At 43.5% G+C, this 16,149-nt stretch overlaps 1 protein-coding gene across 1 annotated transcript in view; it reads left to right on the top strand.

Annotated features, from left to right (window-relative positions):
- The window catches only part of LPIN2 (lipin 2), a 1,688,564-nt gene that overhangs the window by 1,522,263 nt on the left and 150,152 nt on the right, over window positions 1-16,149 (top strand). Inside the window, exon 18 of the mRNA XM_044065902.1 lies at window positions 2,241-2,344. Coding sequence (XP_043921837.1) covers window positions 2,241-2,344 — 104 coding nt within the window. The remainder of the gene's footprint in view (window positions 1-2,240; window positions 2,345-16,149) is intronic.

Here is a 16,149-nt window from a genome sequence, read left to right as displayed (position 1 = left end):
TTTTAGCTGTGGGTCAGAATTATATGTTAAGAAATTGCAGCTAGAAACTTATTACTTAAAAAGTTAATTTTGTCTGATAAATGCATAATATGCATGGGAAACAGCAGAGTTACTTTACAGGTAATTTTCATGGACTAGCCAGCACAAGATAACATAGTATACCTGCAGGTGTTGTAATTGCTGAATGTTAAAAACTACTTCTTCTTTCGGCTTTTCCCGGTTAGGGGTCGCCACAGCGGGTCACCTTGTCCGCTCATGATTGGCAGTAGAGTTTTACATTGTCGAGTTGCCAGCCCGGCACCCATCCTTCCACAGAAGGTGCACACACACACACACGCACTCACACCTAGGGCCAATTTAGAGTGTCCAGTCCACCTACAGCATGGCTTTGGGATGTGTGAGGAAACCGGAGCACCCGGAGGAAACCCACGCGACCACAGGGAGGACATGCAGATTTCGTACAGAAGGTACCCCAGCCGAGGATCGAACCTGAGAACCTCTTGCTGTGAGGTGACAACGTTAACCGCTGCATCACCGTGGCCACTCTGAATGTTAAAAACTACATATATTTGAATTGGATAAAATATCGACAACAGTGAGCTGCTTTCTAAAAATGTAATTTAGAAAATGTACAGGTAACAGCCATAAACAACTTGAATGTAGCAATGATTAAGAAGACTGCATCCTAAATACACAGGTATTGGTGCTTTCTTACAACTCAAGTAGTATTTTGGTCTTGGTGTGCAATAGAAAATCAGTATATTTCAATCACTGCAATACTAGTGGTACAGTGTTTGTGTTCCTGCTTAAGTCTTCCAGTTAATTTCTTGGCTAGGGTCCCTTTTCTGAGATGGTTGCCAGTCTTCTTTGTGGCTGCAGTTTTTTGCTAGTGTTTTGGTTGCCTTCCATGTCTAAAAGACCTGCCATTGGGTAATTGACAGTTCTGTAAACTGCTGATAAGGGTGTGTCTGTCTGCCTCCATATATATATATATATATATATATATTACATTTGGTTTGTTTCCCACTCCGGATAAAAGTCTATGCCTTTGTCCCTACTTGACTGAAAGGCTTAGCTTAGGCTTCACTACAACCCTGTATTAGATTAAGCAGGTAGGGAGAAAAATTAAAAAAAAAGTTTCTGCTCAATTTCATAAAAAAAGACTTTAGTGGGGGGTAAGCCACTTTTTGTATCTAGGATAATTCAGCAAGGTAGCTAGAGTCACTATTTATATAAACCTTTCACTCAGAAGGATACTTATATTTGAATTTAGTGCTACGGCAGTGTAGCTCATAACATGCACATCTGTTCTTTGAGTCCTGTATTCTTTCGTTTAGTGATTTGCCACACTTGCAGATTCATTCAAGTAGAAAGCACAGATAATGTGCAGCAATGCATTTGTGAAATGCAGGACAGCCCATTGAACTGTTGTCTGATAAAACAAGTGTTAGAAAAGCATACTTTTGTGAAAACTGAGGTTGTGCTAAATAGGGTACATTTTCCCCATTGTAATTTCAGAGACGGTTATATTAAATAATCGGTTGCACCAAGTAGTTTCAGAATTTATTTTAAGCAGACCCTTGCATGAAGCTGTGCTCTCACCAACAGAAAGCAATACTTGGGTTTTTGTAAATGTTATTTTGTCCTATTTGCTTCATGGAAACTGCATTTATACACATCCTCTTCATTTTTATGCTGTACTTTGCATTCACGAGTCAGTATCTTATGGGGAATGTTCAGCAGGCTATGGATGTTGCTGTTGTGACATGATGACCTGAGTCAGTATTAGTAGTAGTAGTTTTTTCAGTTGCAAAAAATGGCAAGACTTGCATACACTTTGGGTTATATATCGCATGTATCACAAGTAACTGACAGTTAATTTTACTGCAGTCTTCCACACTTTTGCATGTGATATAAAGAAGACTTGCAGTTGATGAGTTGCATTTTCATAAGGCCCCAGACTTGCAGTAAAGCTTTAGACTGTAGTGAAGAAATAGCTGAAATGATGCTGTACTTAAGCAGCTGATTGTCTGTGTGGACACCGTACTTTTCTAATTTACTTAAGACCAAGTCTTATGGAGGATTAGCTGTTACGTGAGTGTGAATCAAGCTCCAAGAACTTCTTTTATTAATTGAAAAACCTTTTCTTCATGCAAATCCACCTTATAATTTGTATATTATTTGGTATAATCAGAGTTAAGCAATGCTCCCTTTCTGAACTTATTTTTTTTGCTTTACAGGATGTTTTTGCCTATAAACAAGTTGGTGTCTCGGACTGCAGGATATTTACAGTGAATCCAAAAGGAGAATTAATACAAGAAAAAGCAAAAGGCAACAAATCTTCGTGAGTCCATTTAAATGCACTATTCAGAAATACTTTTCACTAGCCCATTGTTGCAGGAGCAGAGCACACCAGTAATGTGGGTTCATTTAGTAACACAGGTGCCAGAAGGGTCTATGTTATAACATTGAAACTTCAGGTATTCGAATACCTAAAGCTCGACGCGTAAATAGCGAAAGCTGAAAATCGTGAATGGCCACTTCAGCAAATTTTTTAAAGGGAAAAAATTTGCTTTGCTGTTATGGATAATTTTCCCTTTTCTCCAATGTAAAGCGATCTCATAGTTGGTATATTTAGTTAAGGGGAGGGTGGGGGATACAACCACCCACTTGATTCGGGTTTGAAAATTTTTTTTTTTTTTTTTTTTTTGTTTGCGGCAAGTGATTTCTTTCCCTGTGTGGAAGTGGCCATTCTCAGATTTGAGCTTTAGCTATTTACATGTCAAGCTTTAGGTATTCGAATACCTGAAGCTTCGATGTTATAAAAATGACCCTGCCAGGAGAAGGGGGAAGTGTGTGGCTTTGACTTTTAGTCTCATTGGTGAGGGGGATGTAGTCATTATCCACAACATTGCAATCTCTAATGAAGACTGGAGGAATTTTGGCATGCAACTTTGCAGAATGGCAGATAAATGTCCCCTGCTCAAAATTCAAGCCCATAACTCTGTGCAAGTCAGCTGTAGTCTGAGTTATTGCACACTCACTTGTAGGATGAATTGTAATGTTTAATGCCAAAAGCCAGTGTTCCTGTACATTGTGATAGGAGTAGGACCAGTAGGGTATTAAGAAATGAGTGGGGTGTCCCTTTTACGGGAATTTTCTGAAGTGTAAGGACAAAACAAAATACAGCTGTTTTGCTACTGAGGACAAAGAATAGATACTTTTATAAATGCCCTTTTCCTCCAGTGTGATGAAAAGTTATGTCTGCTTCTGTAATTGAAATTGTGTACTGTTTTCATATTGGCAGAACTGTTACGTATTAATTAGGTTGCTTCATACTCTTAACAGAAAGATTAAAACTACATTACTGTAACTGTAAAAAAAAAATTTAATCTTTAGGCAGGTTTATGACTGTAAGCTCTTCCAGGTTCATAGGTGAGTACTAGACTAACTGACTTGAAAGGTCATTTTAAGTCTAATCTGTAACCTGAGGTTAGAATAAATTCTTGTACTTTGTGTTTGAGATGAAGACCTTAACTATTATGCCAACCCCACCCCCTCATATTGGGGCATTTCTCTCATCAGCTGTTCTAGTTAGCCTGTTGTTTTGTGTCTCTCTCTTCTTCATAGCTTTTGGTTTGCCCGTGTAGCCATACATTATTTTATTTAGATGCTATATTTAGTGTGTGTACATTTTGCCAATTAGTGGGGGAGTTCATTTTTTTTGTAATGGATGATGAGGTTAAAGGGGAAAGAGTTTCAAGAATATGCCTGTAATTGAGTCTTATCTTTCCTGATCCTCAGCGAGATAAGACCAGAAAAAACAAGGCGAAGAGGAAGTCCCATGACAAACTAGAGAGAGAGGAACTCAAGAAAAGGAAGACTGATGACTCTGTCTTCGGTTCCCAAAGTATTGAAGCAAATTTCTCCTCCATGACTGATCTGGAGCCAGCTTCTTCAGCTGTGATCTCTGCGGTGCCCATCTTGATTGTAGATGAGTCACTAGTAGTGCAGTTAAACAAACCTCCATTGAAGTTGGAAACATGTTGTGTCGACCACCTCTAGTCTCCTCATTTAAATCACTCTTCTGTATAACAAGTGCTTTGGACTTGGAGCTGTCAAGGATAATAACATTCTTGAGGATGCAAATAGACATGACTGTCATACCTTAACCCATAGTACCAAGGGTAGAGAGGAGAGGTCCTGCCTCTCTTATTCTTGCTTTTCCTCCAAACCCAGCTAGGACCTGGTGTACTTGGAAGCATTCCTTAGTTCAGAGCTGGTGTTTTGGCATCAGTTGTTGCGCCTTCCTTGGTACTAGAGTCCTTGGATCTGTTCCCACTCAACTCACAGGTTCTTGGAGCAGAGGAACACAGTCATGCCAACTTCATGTTGAGTACTCTGTACTGTCCTCAGAGCCACCTTTATTGACTCCTTGTTCGGGGTCCTCTGTCTTCAAGCCATTAGGACTGACGCACTCCTTGAAGCATTCAACTCTTTTGGGGCCAAGGCTCTTCCCTTCTACTGGAGTTATTCCTTCTTCAGTTTGGATGGAGTGATGGCGTCCTAGCCAGAGTGGAGTTCCTCAGATCTTTCGGACATCAAATCTGCCTTCGAGGTCATGGAGAGGATAATTTTATGTCCAAGACTTGATTGTCATGCTGCACAGCCTATTCATTCATCTGCAGGTCAGAGTCCAGCCCTAGGCCTCAGAAGGCAGTCAAAGAGCTGACCGTCCTGTAAGGACTCGGACATCCCACTATCTGTTGTACCAAGAAAGAGGACATGACAAAGAAAGCAGTTGGACTTCCATCTGAGTCACTTACATCGGACTCTGATTCAAATGATAGAAAGAGTTCTCTCTCTGTCTAACTTTGGTTAGCTTCTAGATCTCGTATGCCAGAGGGGTGACTGACCCCACCCTGTGGATCTCCAAGACACTTATTTACAGATCAAGATTGCCCCAATGTCAAGGACGTTTCTCTGCTTCCAAATAAGAGCCAGTCACTCTCAGATGTTCTTCATATTCATCACTACTGCAGTAGCCGTAGCTATATGGGTTGTATCCTGCCAAAGATATAGTGGCGGGCCAGCTTCTAAAGCTTCAAGGTAGCTTACACTTAAACTCAGTCAGCTTGAAGTGAGCTGACTAAAAGAAGAGTTTCAGTACAAAGCCCTCCAGGGCTTTACTGCCACTGAAGAGTACACGCCTCTGATGCTTTAGAGGATCGAAGTTCAACTTGTGCTTTTCTTTGATTGGCAGGAAAGTTCCCTTTGGAGAATAAAAAATTCATTTTCTTAAATTTTGTTGTTTTATTACTTTCATCATCAGAAAAGTTATTTTAAAGTTGAATCATTGTGTAATGGACTTCCTCGAGACTGAAGTGTTCTTTTAAATGGAGAATTCATTTCTTGTCAGTTTAAAAGTAGTGTAAACGAACTGCAAACATATTTTCTGTGGAGTAATTGTTTATTTTCTGTTGTGCTTTTTATTTTTTTTTCTGTCAAAATTAATTTTTGTGGATTTGTAGTTAAACAGATATTTTGCTGCTTGTTTTCCCTGGGAAAGCAGCATAATTTTTGACTTAACTGTAAAACAGACTACCGGTCCAATGGTTGTTCCTTCTTCCAACTACAGAAAAAGTTAAGCAAACAGCCTTTGCCACCACAGCAGTCTAGCAGCTTGCCTTCGCATCAGTTGGGTGACTGCTGTGGCCATTTGTTGTACCTCAGACCACTCATCTTTTACCCTAGATCCCTCTGGTGTAGCGCTTACAGCCACTATGGATCGGGGGGTAGCCACGTCCTCTGTGGCTATTTGAGTCCCATCAGTGGACAAGGGAAAGCCACTCTTGTTGGTTATGGGAGAGGGACCAGGGAATGTTTCCATGTTGCCATAATGCTGTGCCCATCTTTGGGCATGCAGCTGCTGCCATTCGTTAACACTATTGGCCCCAATTTTCCTGTCAAACAGAAAACCAAGCATGTTTCTAACCCTCCTGAAATTTCTTTGAGTAGGAGTAGTTTATTGGGTCTGATTTATGGTTTAATTCAGGCTATGAATCCTTCTTGTAAAGTAGCTTCTGGTAAAATAAACAGTGATTCCTCTTTTCCTGAAGAGATTCAAGATTCTGAATTTGAACAGGAAGAGGCAGAGACAGGTTCAGAGTTTTGCCCTCAGAGTTCTGATTCAGACTGAGTAGAGCTCCGTTTCTGATTCTCCCTCTGCGGGGTTTCTCTCTATTTGAGACTATTGCTAGAATGTCCTGGTGTTTTCACTGGGAGAACACAGATTTCTCTGTCCCTTAAAAAAAATACTATGAGTTGTTACAAAAAGGATTTTCCAGAACCTTCAATTCCTCCTGTTCTGTCTGCTTTGAAGGATGTGTGTTTTAATGACTGCAGTTTTCCTGATGGTCAGCTAGCTCTCCCTAAAAAGGCAGCTAGGATGTGTAAAGTTTCTCAGTCTTTTACATGTTTATACACTGTTCTCAACCTGACCTAACAGTTATAGCCTTAGTTTATTCTAATCCTACTCTTTCTAATACGGCTAGAAAAATTATTGATACTTACGAGAAAGTGTAGTCTTTTGCAACTTTGATTTTCAACATTTTGAATTGCCAGGCTCGTGTTTGTTTTGACAAATTGTGAAAGTATGACAAATGTTTTATCTATAGTTTGTTCTTGTGAAGAAAAATCTGCTTTAAATAACTTAGTATCTGATGATGTAATTTTCATTCATTCCTCAACTGTTGAGTTTGGATCCAGTCCTTGGATCCAACTTGGCCGCATCTTCCAGTTGGTGGAACACTGAAAGTCTCAAGCTCCTCCCTTTACCCATAATTCCCAGTCACCTAACGTACCTCAGTTCTCGTTTGCCACTCTAGTGTTCAGACATGATCACTGTAAACTCTCTTTTGAGCTTTCATAGTATTTTTCATGGGTTAACTTTCAGTTTATTATAATTATAGTTTTCTGTATATCTTTTGCTCTTTTTCTACTGTGGCTGCCATCCCCTTTTATGGCACAGTCACCCCAACGCCATTCAAGACCTTCATCCACTGCCTCATCCATTCAATCTTCCAAGGACCTTACAGAAACTGATGTGGGCAGGAGGATGAGGAAGTTCCTCATGGCGCAGATACAAATGGGAGTTCTCCTGACACCAACCTCATCGGGTCCAGAGACCCTGGTCAGTACTTCTCCTCCATTACTAGCTTCTTCTTTGGTCTGACCTTCAGTTTCAGAGCCATTGGATCTGAAAGTCCTAGAGTCCATCTCCCTCAGATCCAAAGATGTTGGCATTTTTAACTCTGATGGTGTGTCTAAGTAGTCTGTCACCAAGTACTTAGAGCCAGTTGACTCTGAGCCATAGCACCAGCTTCACTGTGTTGGTCTCGACTCTGAAGCTGTCAGAGCCATCTCTGACCCTCGGCCCTGGGCATCTCGGCTCCAACTCCTTCCTCGAGCAGTTTTCCATCAGGGCAAAGGGAACTGATGGTCCATAAGCCTGCCTTATCAGATCTGTCATCTTTTTCTCCAAGGCTTTCTGCCTTCAAGGTAGTGGAGAGAGCTTTCTCTGTTCCCACAGTTGTTGTTCTCTTCCCTCTTTGGCTCTGACTACCCATTTTCATTCAATTCTGCATCCAGAGCCACAATCATCTGCTCCACTGGGAAAGCCAGTCCAAACCAGTCTCCAGACAACCAAGAAGGGTATTAGAAGTTGTCCCTAGGAAGAGGAAGTGTAAAAGAAGGCACTTAAGACTCTTGCAGAGAGTCTATCACAGAAGACACTGACTTTGATGAAGGGGAAGGATCCCACAGATCACCACCTAATTGACGTCTCATTCAGAAACATCTTAGAACTGAAACAAAGGGATGGTTGGTCCCCTGATGACCATTCCCAAGAGGAGTTGGTGTTCTTGGAGGCGTTTGGTGCTGGCCCATCTACCTCCTGTGTAACTCCGCCTGACAATGAGATCATTGATTTGGTCTCTCAACAAACATGGAAGGAGCCTGACACAATTGAGCCTATACCTAAGACATCAAATATGACCTTGGCACCACCTAAGGGTAGAACATATTGGAATAAAGAGTACCTGTTGATACCATGGTCATAGTGGCAGACACTAAGAAGGAACTGGCAGAACAATGATGATGATCTTTGTGTTTCACTGCTGCAGTCATCACACTTGGGTTATCTTTCCAGGGGTAGCCCTCAGTCAGCCTGAATACCAGAGGCTTAGTATTTCTACATCAGTTGCTGTCGCTCCAGGACTGACGTCAGGTAGTCAGCGGTGCAAAATCAATCAGCCAACGCCATTACATCAGTCTTTCTTATCGAGGACCCCGAAGCAGAAGCAGTTTGCACGAGTGCCGGTCGGCCACTACCTGTGTTTTCGTTTCCGAATTGAAGTTGAAGTCTTCTAAAGCTAAGTACCCTGTTGGGGATCCTTTTTTCTTGCTGTAACTGATGTCAGAAAAAGTTAACAATTCTCGCCTGTGAAAAGCAAATACCACACAGAGACTTCCATTCCTAGTGCATCACTTGTTTAGGCCCAGACCATGACGTCCCTCGCTGTCGCTTTTGTGCTTTGTTCAACGCTAGAACTTTACATAGTCAGGCCCTTATTGTAACTAAATATTTTCGCACTCACTTGTATTCCGAGATGGCTTCGGTAAGCCATCCAACTACCGATCTTCCGAAAAAACATAAGGATAAAGACAGAGACAGACCACACAGGTCCAAAACTGCCGAAAATGCTTCCGTTAAGCTAGTTGTCAGTTCTCCGGTCCTCAGTGAGATGCTTTTGCAGCCCCTGATGCCCACTTTTATGGATTTGCAGGCCGCTAGCGAGACCTGTTCGGAGTCCGGTATGCCGCGAGACTCTTCTTCGACTAAGGATCATTGCAGATGTCTCTACCTTGGATGGGTCTGGGGCCGCTGAGCAGGCACCGGCTTCCGAGGACGTTCTTCACACTACCGATACTCTACAAAAACAGAAAACTTATTTTGCGTCTTAAGTTCTTTCTAAAACTACCGAGTTTTTAAGGCCCAGGGTATGAACTACGCCTAAAAAAACGACGACTCCAGCTCAGGCACCTACTTCCATGCCTCAGTCTCAAATGCTTAAAATAGTTGGGAGGGTGGCCTAATGGTTAAGGTGTTTGCCTTGGAAACACAAGGTACAGGGTTTGAGTCTCACAAGGGATAATTGGCTAGGCTTAAAATGACTCGCAAGGGCAGTTAGCCTAGTACTAACCTATGAACCTTATTATGCTTATTAGGGGAAGCCAGGCTACCCTTTCCAAAAGAAAGAGCCTTGCCCCCTCTCTGCTTATGAGGATTCTGATGCAGAGGAATCCATTGCTTCTGCCTCTCCTTCCGAGGATTTTTCATTTGGTGAAACCCTACATACTTTAAGGAGGCATTTCCAATGGGAATGTCCGGACTATCCTCAGTCAAAAAAGAGACTCCGAGAATTCTTAAATTTACCACAGTGCAGCCCTTTAGCCATTCCTCCTGTCTTGGATGTTGTTTTTATGGAATCCATTTTGACTCCTGACACCCTCCCTCCTGATCTCAGGAAACCTGACAGGTACTACAGAGTCCCTGACTCTCTCAAATTCCTTTTAAAAAATCCTACTGTTGACCCAGAGGTCATCTCCCAAGGACCTAAAGGAAACCTCCGCTAAGAATCCCACTCCCAAAGACAGGGATTCCAGAGCTTTAAACAGATGGGGTAAAAAACTATACACCTCTGCAATTCTTGCTATTAGAGCACTAAATTGTCAGTTCCACATGCTGAAATAGCAGCATACCATGGAACTCCTCAAACAAAAAATAACTTCCTTTCCTGTTTGCGCAGAAAATAAAGAATTATAAGAGCTTATGCATTCTGCAAGCTAAGTTACTAAGCACACCTTGCAATGTGGCTTTGATGCCCTAGAAGCATCTTGCAGGGCAGCAGTGACTGATTCTGTCCTTAGAAGGCATGCTTGGCTTAAGGAACAGACCTTGCCAGACCATGTCAAATCAAAATTATTGGATGCACCACTGAACAAAGACAATTTGTTTGGCACCAAGGCAGAAGAGGTCTTAAAAAGATGGAAGAAAAAGCTAAAATCTATGCAGACACTTAGACTCTTTACAGGTCCGGCTTCTGAGGGTCAATAGGCATTGTCCCTCCAAGCACTGTTCCTTTCCGGCCCCTTCCAGGCCAGCCCAGCCAAGACCCAGGAGAGGCAGACCCCCCCCCCCCAGACAGTCCCAAGGAATGCAGAGATCTAAGCAATGGAGTGCCTCCTCTTCAAAAACAGGGAATGCTAAGCCACCCCATTATGGTAAGAAGTCACAATGACTTTACACCTCCACTCCTTACCTCTGCTCACCTGCTTGTGCCCCTTGGAAGAAAACTCTGCTTCCATGCAAACATCTGGGCCTCTATTACCAACGACCGATGGGTCCTCAACATAGTGTCCCAGGGATACAAATTTTATTTCCACAATCTTCCAACCCTAAAAGGATTCCCAGATCTTCCTCCAAACCAGTGGGCAGAGGCCAGAAAGCAAGTCCATTCCCTGCTCTCCATTGAGGGCAATACAGCATGTCCCTGCAGACCAGATAGGCCAAGGTTTCTATTCCAGACTCTTCCTGATACCCAGAAAAGAGGGCACCTGGCGCCCAATCCTCGAACTATCCATTCTAAACACCTTTCTGGTGATACCAAAATTCAGAATGCTCACGCTCCAACAGCTTCTTCCTATGCTCTCCAAGGATGCTTGGTTAGCCATCCTAGACCTAAAAGAGGCCTACCTACACATCCCAATCAGGGAATCTTGCGGGAAATATCTACGTTTCAGGGCAGGATCTATACACTTTCAGTTCTCTGAGCTTCCCTTTGGCTTATCCACTGCTTTCAGAGTTTTTCACAAAATGCCTGGGTCCAGCCATTGCTTTTTGCAGACAAAGAAATATTAAAATTTACCCCTAATTAGACGATTGCCTGATTGAGGCAGACAGGAAAAGCTGTTACAGCACCTGACCTTAGCAAAGGACCTACTGACATCCCTGGGGTATACTATCAACGAAAAGAAATCAAAACTAGTACCCACACAAAAAATTGTATTCTTGGGAGCAAGCCTGGATACAGCATCCCAGATGGCATTCCTTACTCCAGAAAAACAAGCCTACCTGACAGGCTACTTCTCTCAGCTACCCACCAGAAATCAGTTATCCGCAAGGAAAATCTTGCCATCTCTAGGGTTCATGGCCTTCTGCATTGTGCTCATTCCATATGCCAGACTGCATATGAGGAAACTACAATGGTGCCTGAAAAGCCTTTGGTGTCAACACTCTCAAGACCTGGAAACCATCATTACCTATGATACCCTGTCTAAGGAAAGATTTTCTTTGGTGGGCAGCAGCATGCAACCCCAACAAGGGGCTTCCCTTCGCACAACCCCATGCCACCCAGACCCTCACCACAGATGCATCAGACTATGCCTGGGGTGCAAACCTGGACAGCAGGTGCATTCAGGGCCATTGGAGCCCAAATCAAATACATCTGCACATCAACCAAAAAGAGATGCTAGCTGTTCAGCACACCCTGACAGCTTTCAGACCCCGTACTCACCCCGGGGCCTCTACTGATCAAAACAGACACCACAGTGATGTGGTATATCAACAAACGGGGAGGGACTCACTCTTATCTTTTCTGCAGACTCTCCATGACCCTTTGGCCTCAGCCATGCAAATTCACCTGCTAGCACAATTCTTGCCAGGCTCCCTAAACTTTCTGGCAGACAACTTAAGCAGAAACCTACCAGACCCACACGAGTGGCAGCTAGACCACAGAACCTTCAACCTTGTAACCCAGAAATGTGGTTCCCCGAAGGTGGACCTCTCTGCCTTCCACTCCAATCATCAGCTCCGCAAATTCTGCACAGGGAACCTCACAGCAAGGCCTGGAAAGTGGATGTTCTATCCTTCCAATGGGTAAACCTTTCAATTTATGCATTTCCCCCTCTACCACTCATTTCAAGGGTGCTGCTCAAAATGAGGGAGGAAAAACCAAGGGCTATCTTGATTGTCCCAGACTGGCCACGCCAGCACTGGTACCCACTGCTGCGTAGCCTGTCACCATGGCACCTACCTCAGATTCCAACACTCCTGACCCAGAAGAATGGAGAATTCATGCATCCACAATTGCAGACCCTGAACCTGGTAGCCTGGCTTATTCCCTGACCTCTCCTCCAACTGCCAGCCTAAGCAAGCAAGTCCTGGATGTTATACATGAGGCCAGATGCCCCAGCGCTAGAAAATCCTATGCTGACAAGTGGAAAAGGTTTTGCACCTGGATCTTGGCTAAGGGAAATGAAACAGCACAGCCGCCCTCCCTACCTCTCATCCTGGATTACCTAGCAGACCTACTACACAGGGGTCTATCCTTCTCTTCTATTAAAATTCTTGCCTTGCCATTTTTGCTCATTACAGCACAGAGCCACCTCTCTTATCATACCCTGTCATCAAACAGTTCCTTACGGGGGCTAACAACTTAAGGCCACCCAGAAGAGCTCCTATCCCAGCTTGGGACTTTAACTTTGTGTTGGAAAAGCTCACCGTCTCCCCTTTGAGCCTGCAGCTTCAGCAGAGTTAAAATACCTCACTTGGAAAACAGCCTTGCTTCTGACCATTACTTCAGCTAGAAGAGTTTCAGAGCTACAAGTACTCATGGCTGTAGAGCCCTTCATCATTTTCCATGCTGACAGGGTCTCCCTCAGGATTAACCCATCCTTCATGCCTAAAGTGTCCAGTGTGGCTTTCAACCATTCCATTCATTTGCCAACCTTCTTCCCTAATCCTCAAAACAAGGGGGAAAGGATTATGCACACTCTAGATGTGCACAGACAGCTCAGATTCTATCTGGATAGGACTAAATCCTTTAGAAAAACTGACCAATTGCTAGTCAGCTTCGCAGCTGGGGCAGAGGGCAAACCCATATCCAAACAAACACTCTCCAAATGGATAGCACACTGCATCCATTTCTCCTACAAACAGCATGGGAAACTGCCCCCAAAGGGGGTCAGGATGCATTCCACCAGGGCAACCTCCACCTCTGCAGCTTTTCTCAGACGGGTCCCCACCAGGGACATCCTGGAGGTTGTAACATGGACTTCTGTTCATACCTTCACCAAGCATTACCACCTGCCTATCTTCTCCAAATCCAGGGCAGGCTTTGCCACCTCAGTCTTGCAAGGGCATCCTAGGCAGCCCCCAGTCTTCTCGACTGCCTCCACCCTTTTCTTCAGCTTTGGGAATCAACCAAGTGTGATGACTGCAACAGTGAAACACGAAGAACATAGTACAGTTGTGTACACTTACCATAAATGTAGATGTTCGAGTTCGAGTGTATTCACTGTTGCAGTCCTGGTTTCCCACCCTCCGTCCCCCTTGTCTCTCTCTCTCTCTCTCTTCCTCTCTCCTTACAGGGAATTTTTGGTATTTACTTTCTACTGGTGGCGGTGTTCCACCATAACCTAGCTCCCTATTTGGGGGCTCCTGACAGTTGGGACAAGAAAAACTGATGTAATGGCATTGGCTGCCTGATTGTATACCACTGACAACCTGATGTCAGTCCTGGAGCGACAGCAACCAACTCAGAAATACTAGGCCTCTGGTATTCTGGCTGACTGAGGGCTACCTCTGGCAGGATAACCGAAGTGTGATGACTGCAACAGTGAATGCACTCGAACATCTACATTTATGGTACGTGTACACAACTGTACTTTCTTCACATTTCACTGTTGCAGTCTGCCCGAATACCAGAGTCCGTGTTTTTCTGCGTCGGCTGCCGTAGCTTGCTGCCTGACATCAGTCTTTCTTGCCGTGGAGCCTGTAGTAGAAGCAGGTTGTAAGTGTGCCAGTTGGTCAATACCAGATTTTGAATTACAGCTGAAACGTCTAAAGCTAAGTACTCTGTTGGGGATCCTTTTTTCTTGCACTAACCAATGTCCGAAAAAGTTAACAATTGTCTTGCCTGTGGAAAGTAAATACCACACTGAGACTTTCATTCATACTGCATCACTTGTTTAGGCCCAGACCACGCTGTCCCCCATTGCCAGTTCTGTGCCCTCTTTAACGTGAGAGCCATTTGTCGTAGAGCGCTTATTGTAGCCAGGTATTTTTGTCTTCCGTCTTCACATTCCAAAATGGCGTCTGTTAGCCAACCATCCATAGACATTCCGAAAAAATGTAAGGATAAGGATAGAGACAGACCACACAAGGCTAAGCCTTCCGATGACTCAGGTCATCAGCTGTCTGGAATTCAGTGAGGTGCCTGATGCCCGATTCAATACCTTTGCAGGCCTCTACTGAGACCCTTTTGGAGTCCAGTATGCCGCAAAAATCTTTGTCTTCCGAGCCTTTGGTTGTCTCTGCCTTGGTTGGGGTCCGAAGCACCGATGCAGGCACTGGCTTCCGAGGAGGTTTTTCGCAGTACCGAATCTAGACAGAAACCGACGTCTTCTCTGGCTACCGTTTCTCTCAGACCGATGGATACTCTTAGGCCTAGAGGCAAGGCCACCACTAGGAAAACTACCTCTAGCCACCATTTTACTCCTGCTCCACCACCCCAAGCTCAAATGCTTAAAATGGCGGAGGATCTTATCACCCTTATAAGGGGTAGTCAGACTGTACCTTCTAAAAGGAAAAGAGACCTTTCTCCTGAAATGCTGACAGAACAGGATTCTGAGGAGTCTGATTATTCAGATTCTGAAGAGGAACAACAACTTCTGACTGCTTATGAGTATTCAGATGCAGAGGAATCCATTCCTTCTGCCTCCCCACCAGAAGATCTTTCTTTTGGGGAAACCCTTCACACCTTTCCTCTGGGAATCCCAGGACTTCCCTCAGTCTAAGAAAAGACTGAGCGTTTCTAGACCTGCCCAGCACAGACCTTTGGGCATCCATCCAATCTTAGAGGCGGCTGATGATGTCTTCCATGAATCCAGTTTAACTCCTGACGCCCTCCCACCTGCTCCCAGAAAACCTGACAGGTATTAGAGTACCGGATTCTCACAAATACCTGTACAGAAATCCTACTGCAGACCTGAAGGTCATTACACAGGGACCAAAAGGAGATGAGGCTAGTTCTGCAAATAATCCTATTCTTTCCGACAAGGACTCCAGAGCTCTGGACAGATGGGGTAAAAAAAGTATACACCTCTGCAACCTTGGCTATCGGAGCACTCAACTGTCAGTTCCACATGTTAAAATAACAACACACTTTGGAAATATTAAAGCAAAAGATTTCAACCTTTCCTGAATGTGCCAATTCGAAAGAGTTAGCAGATTTACTGTGTAAGAGTTTGATCAATAAGGTGTTAAGGTTGAAAATAATTCTGTTACAAATATGCAACATAAATAAGGTATAAAATAAAGCTTGCTTAAATGTAGAACTAGAGTTTATCAGTATGTGATTAGCATCCATACTAAATGACTGTGGCTTGAAAAATAAGGAATTTGCTTAATGGACATGTTTTCTTACAGAATCAGCATGCATTTCACACTGTCCGCAAGAAAGCTGACCTCTTACAGACTTAGCAAAAATGTACAAAACAGGATGTATGCATTTCACATTGTCAGCAAGAAAGCTAACCTGCTTCCTTAAAGAACGGACAATAGGAAAACAATCTGTACGTGTTTCTATCATATGACACTGTTAAGCAGGAAAGTTTGAATGGATATGCTTTCATCAAGTCAGCATTTGCACACGATCAGCATCATTTCTGTACAGGATGAAAACATATTTTTCTGCAAACACCAGCAAACAGATGTTCTACAAAGACCAAAATAGAATACCAAGGAGAAAAACAGGATGTAAAACCACTATAAAGAGACTATAGCAAATGAAATTGTTAGGAGAGGTATTTTGTACAGGGAAGTTATTTATGCTGAAAAAGAGGTAAAAAGTGGTACAGTGTAACTAAAGCTGCAACAGTAGTACGTGAGGTTTGTTATAAAAAAAGTTATTACTGCTTTTAAAAGTGACAGAGTTTGGTGCTGCATCAGTGTATATTCTGCAAGTTTCTGTGGGCAGCAGACTGTGAATGCGATTATAACTAGACTTTGAGTTCAGCAGAGTCCAG

Source organism: Protopterus annectens, chromosome 3.part0 (genome assembly GCF_019279795.1).
Source record: "Protopterus annectens isolate FY-2018-M chromosome 3.part0, PAN1.0, whole genome shotgun sequence".
Taxonomy (NCBI): Eukaryota; Metazoa; Chordata; order Ceratodontiformes; family Protopteridae; genus Protopterus; species Protopterus annectens.
Note: the sequence above shows the minus strand (reverse complement) of the source record. Positions and strands in the feature narration are given on the sequence as shown.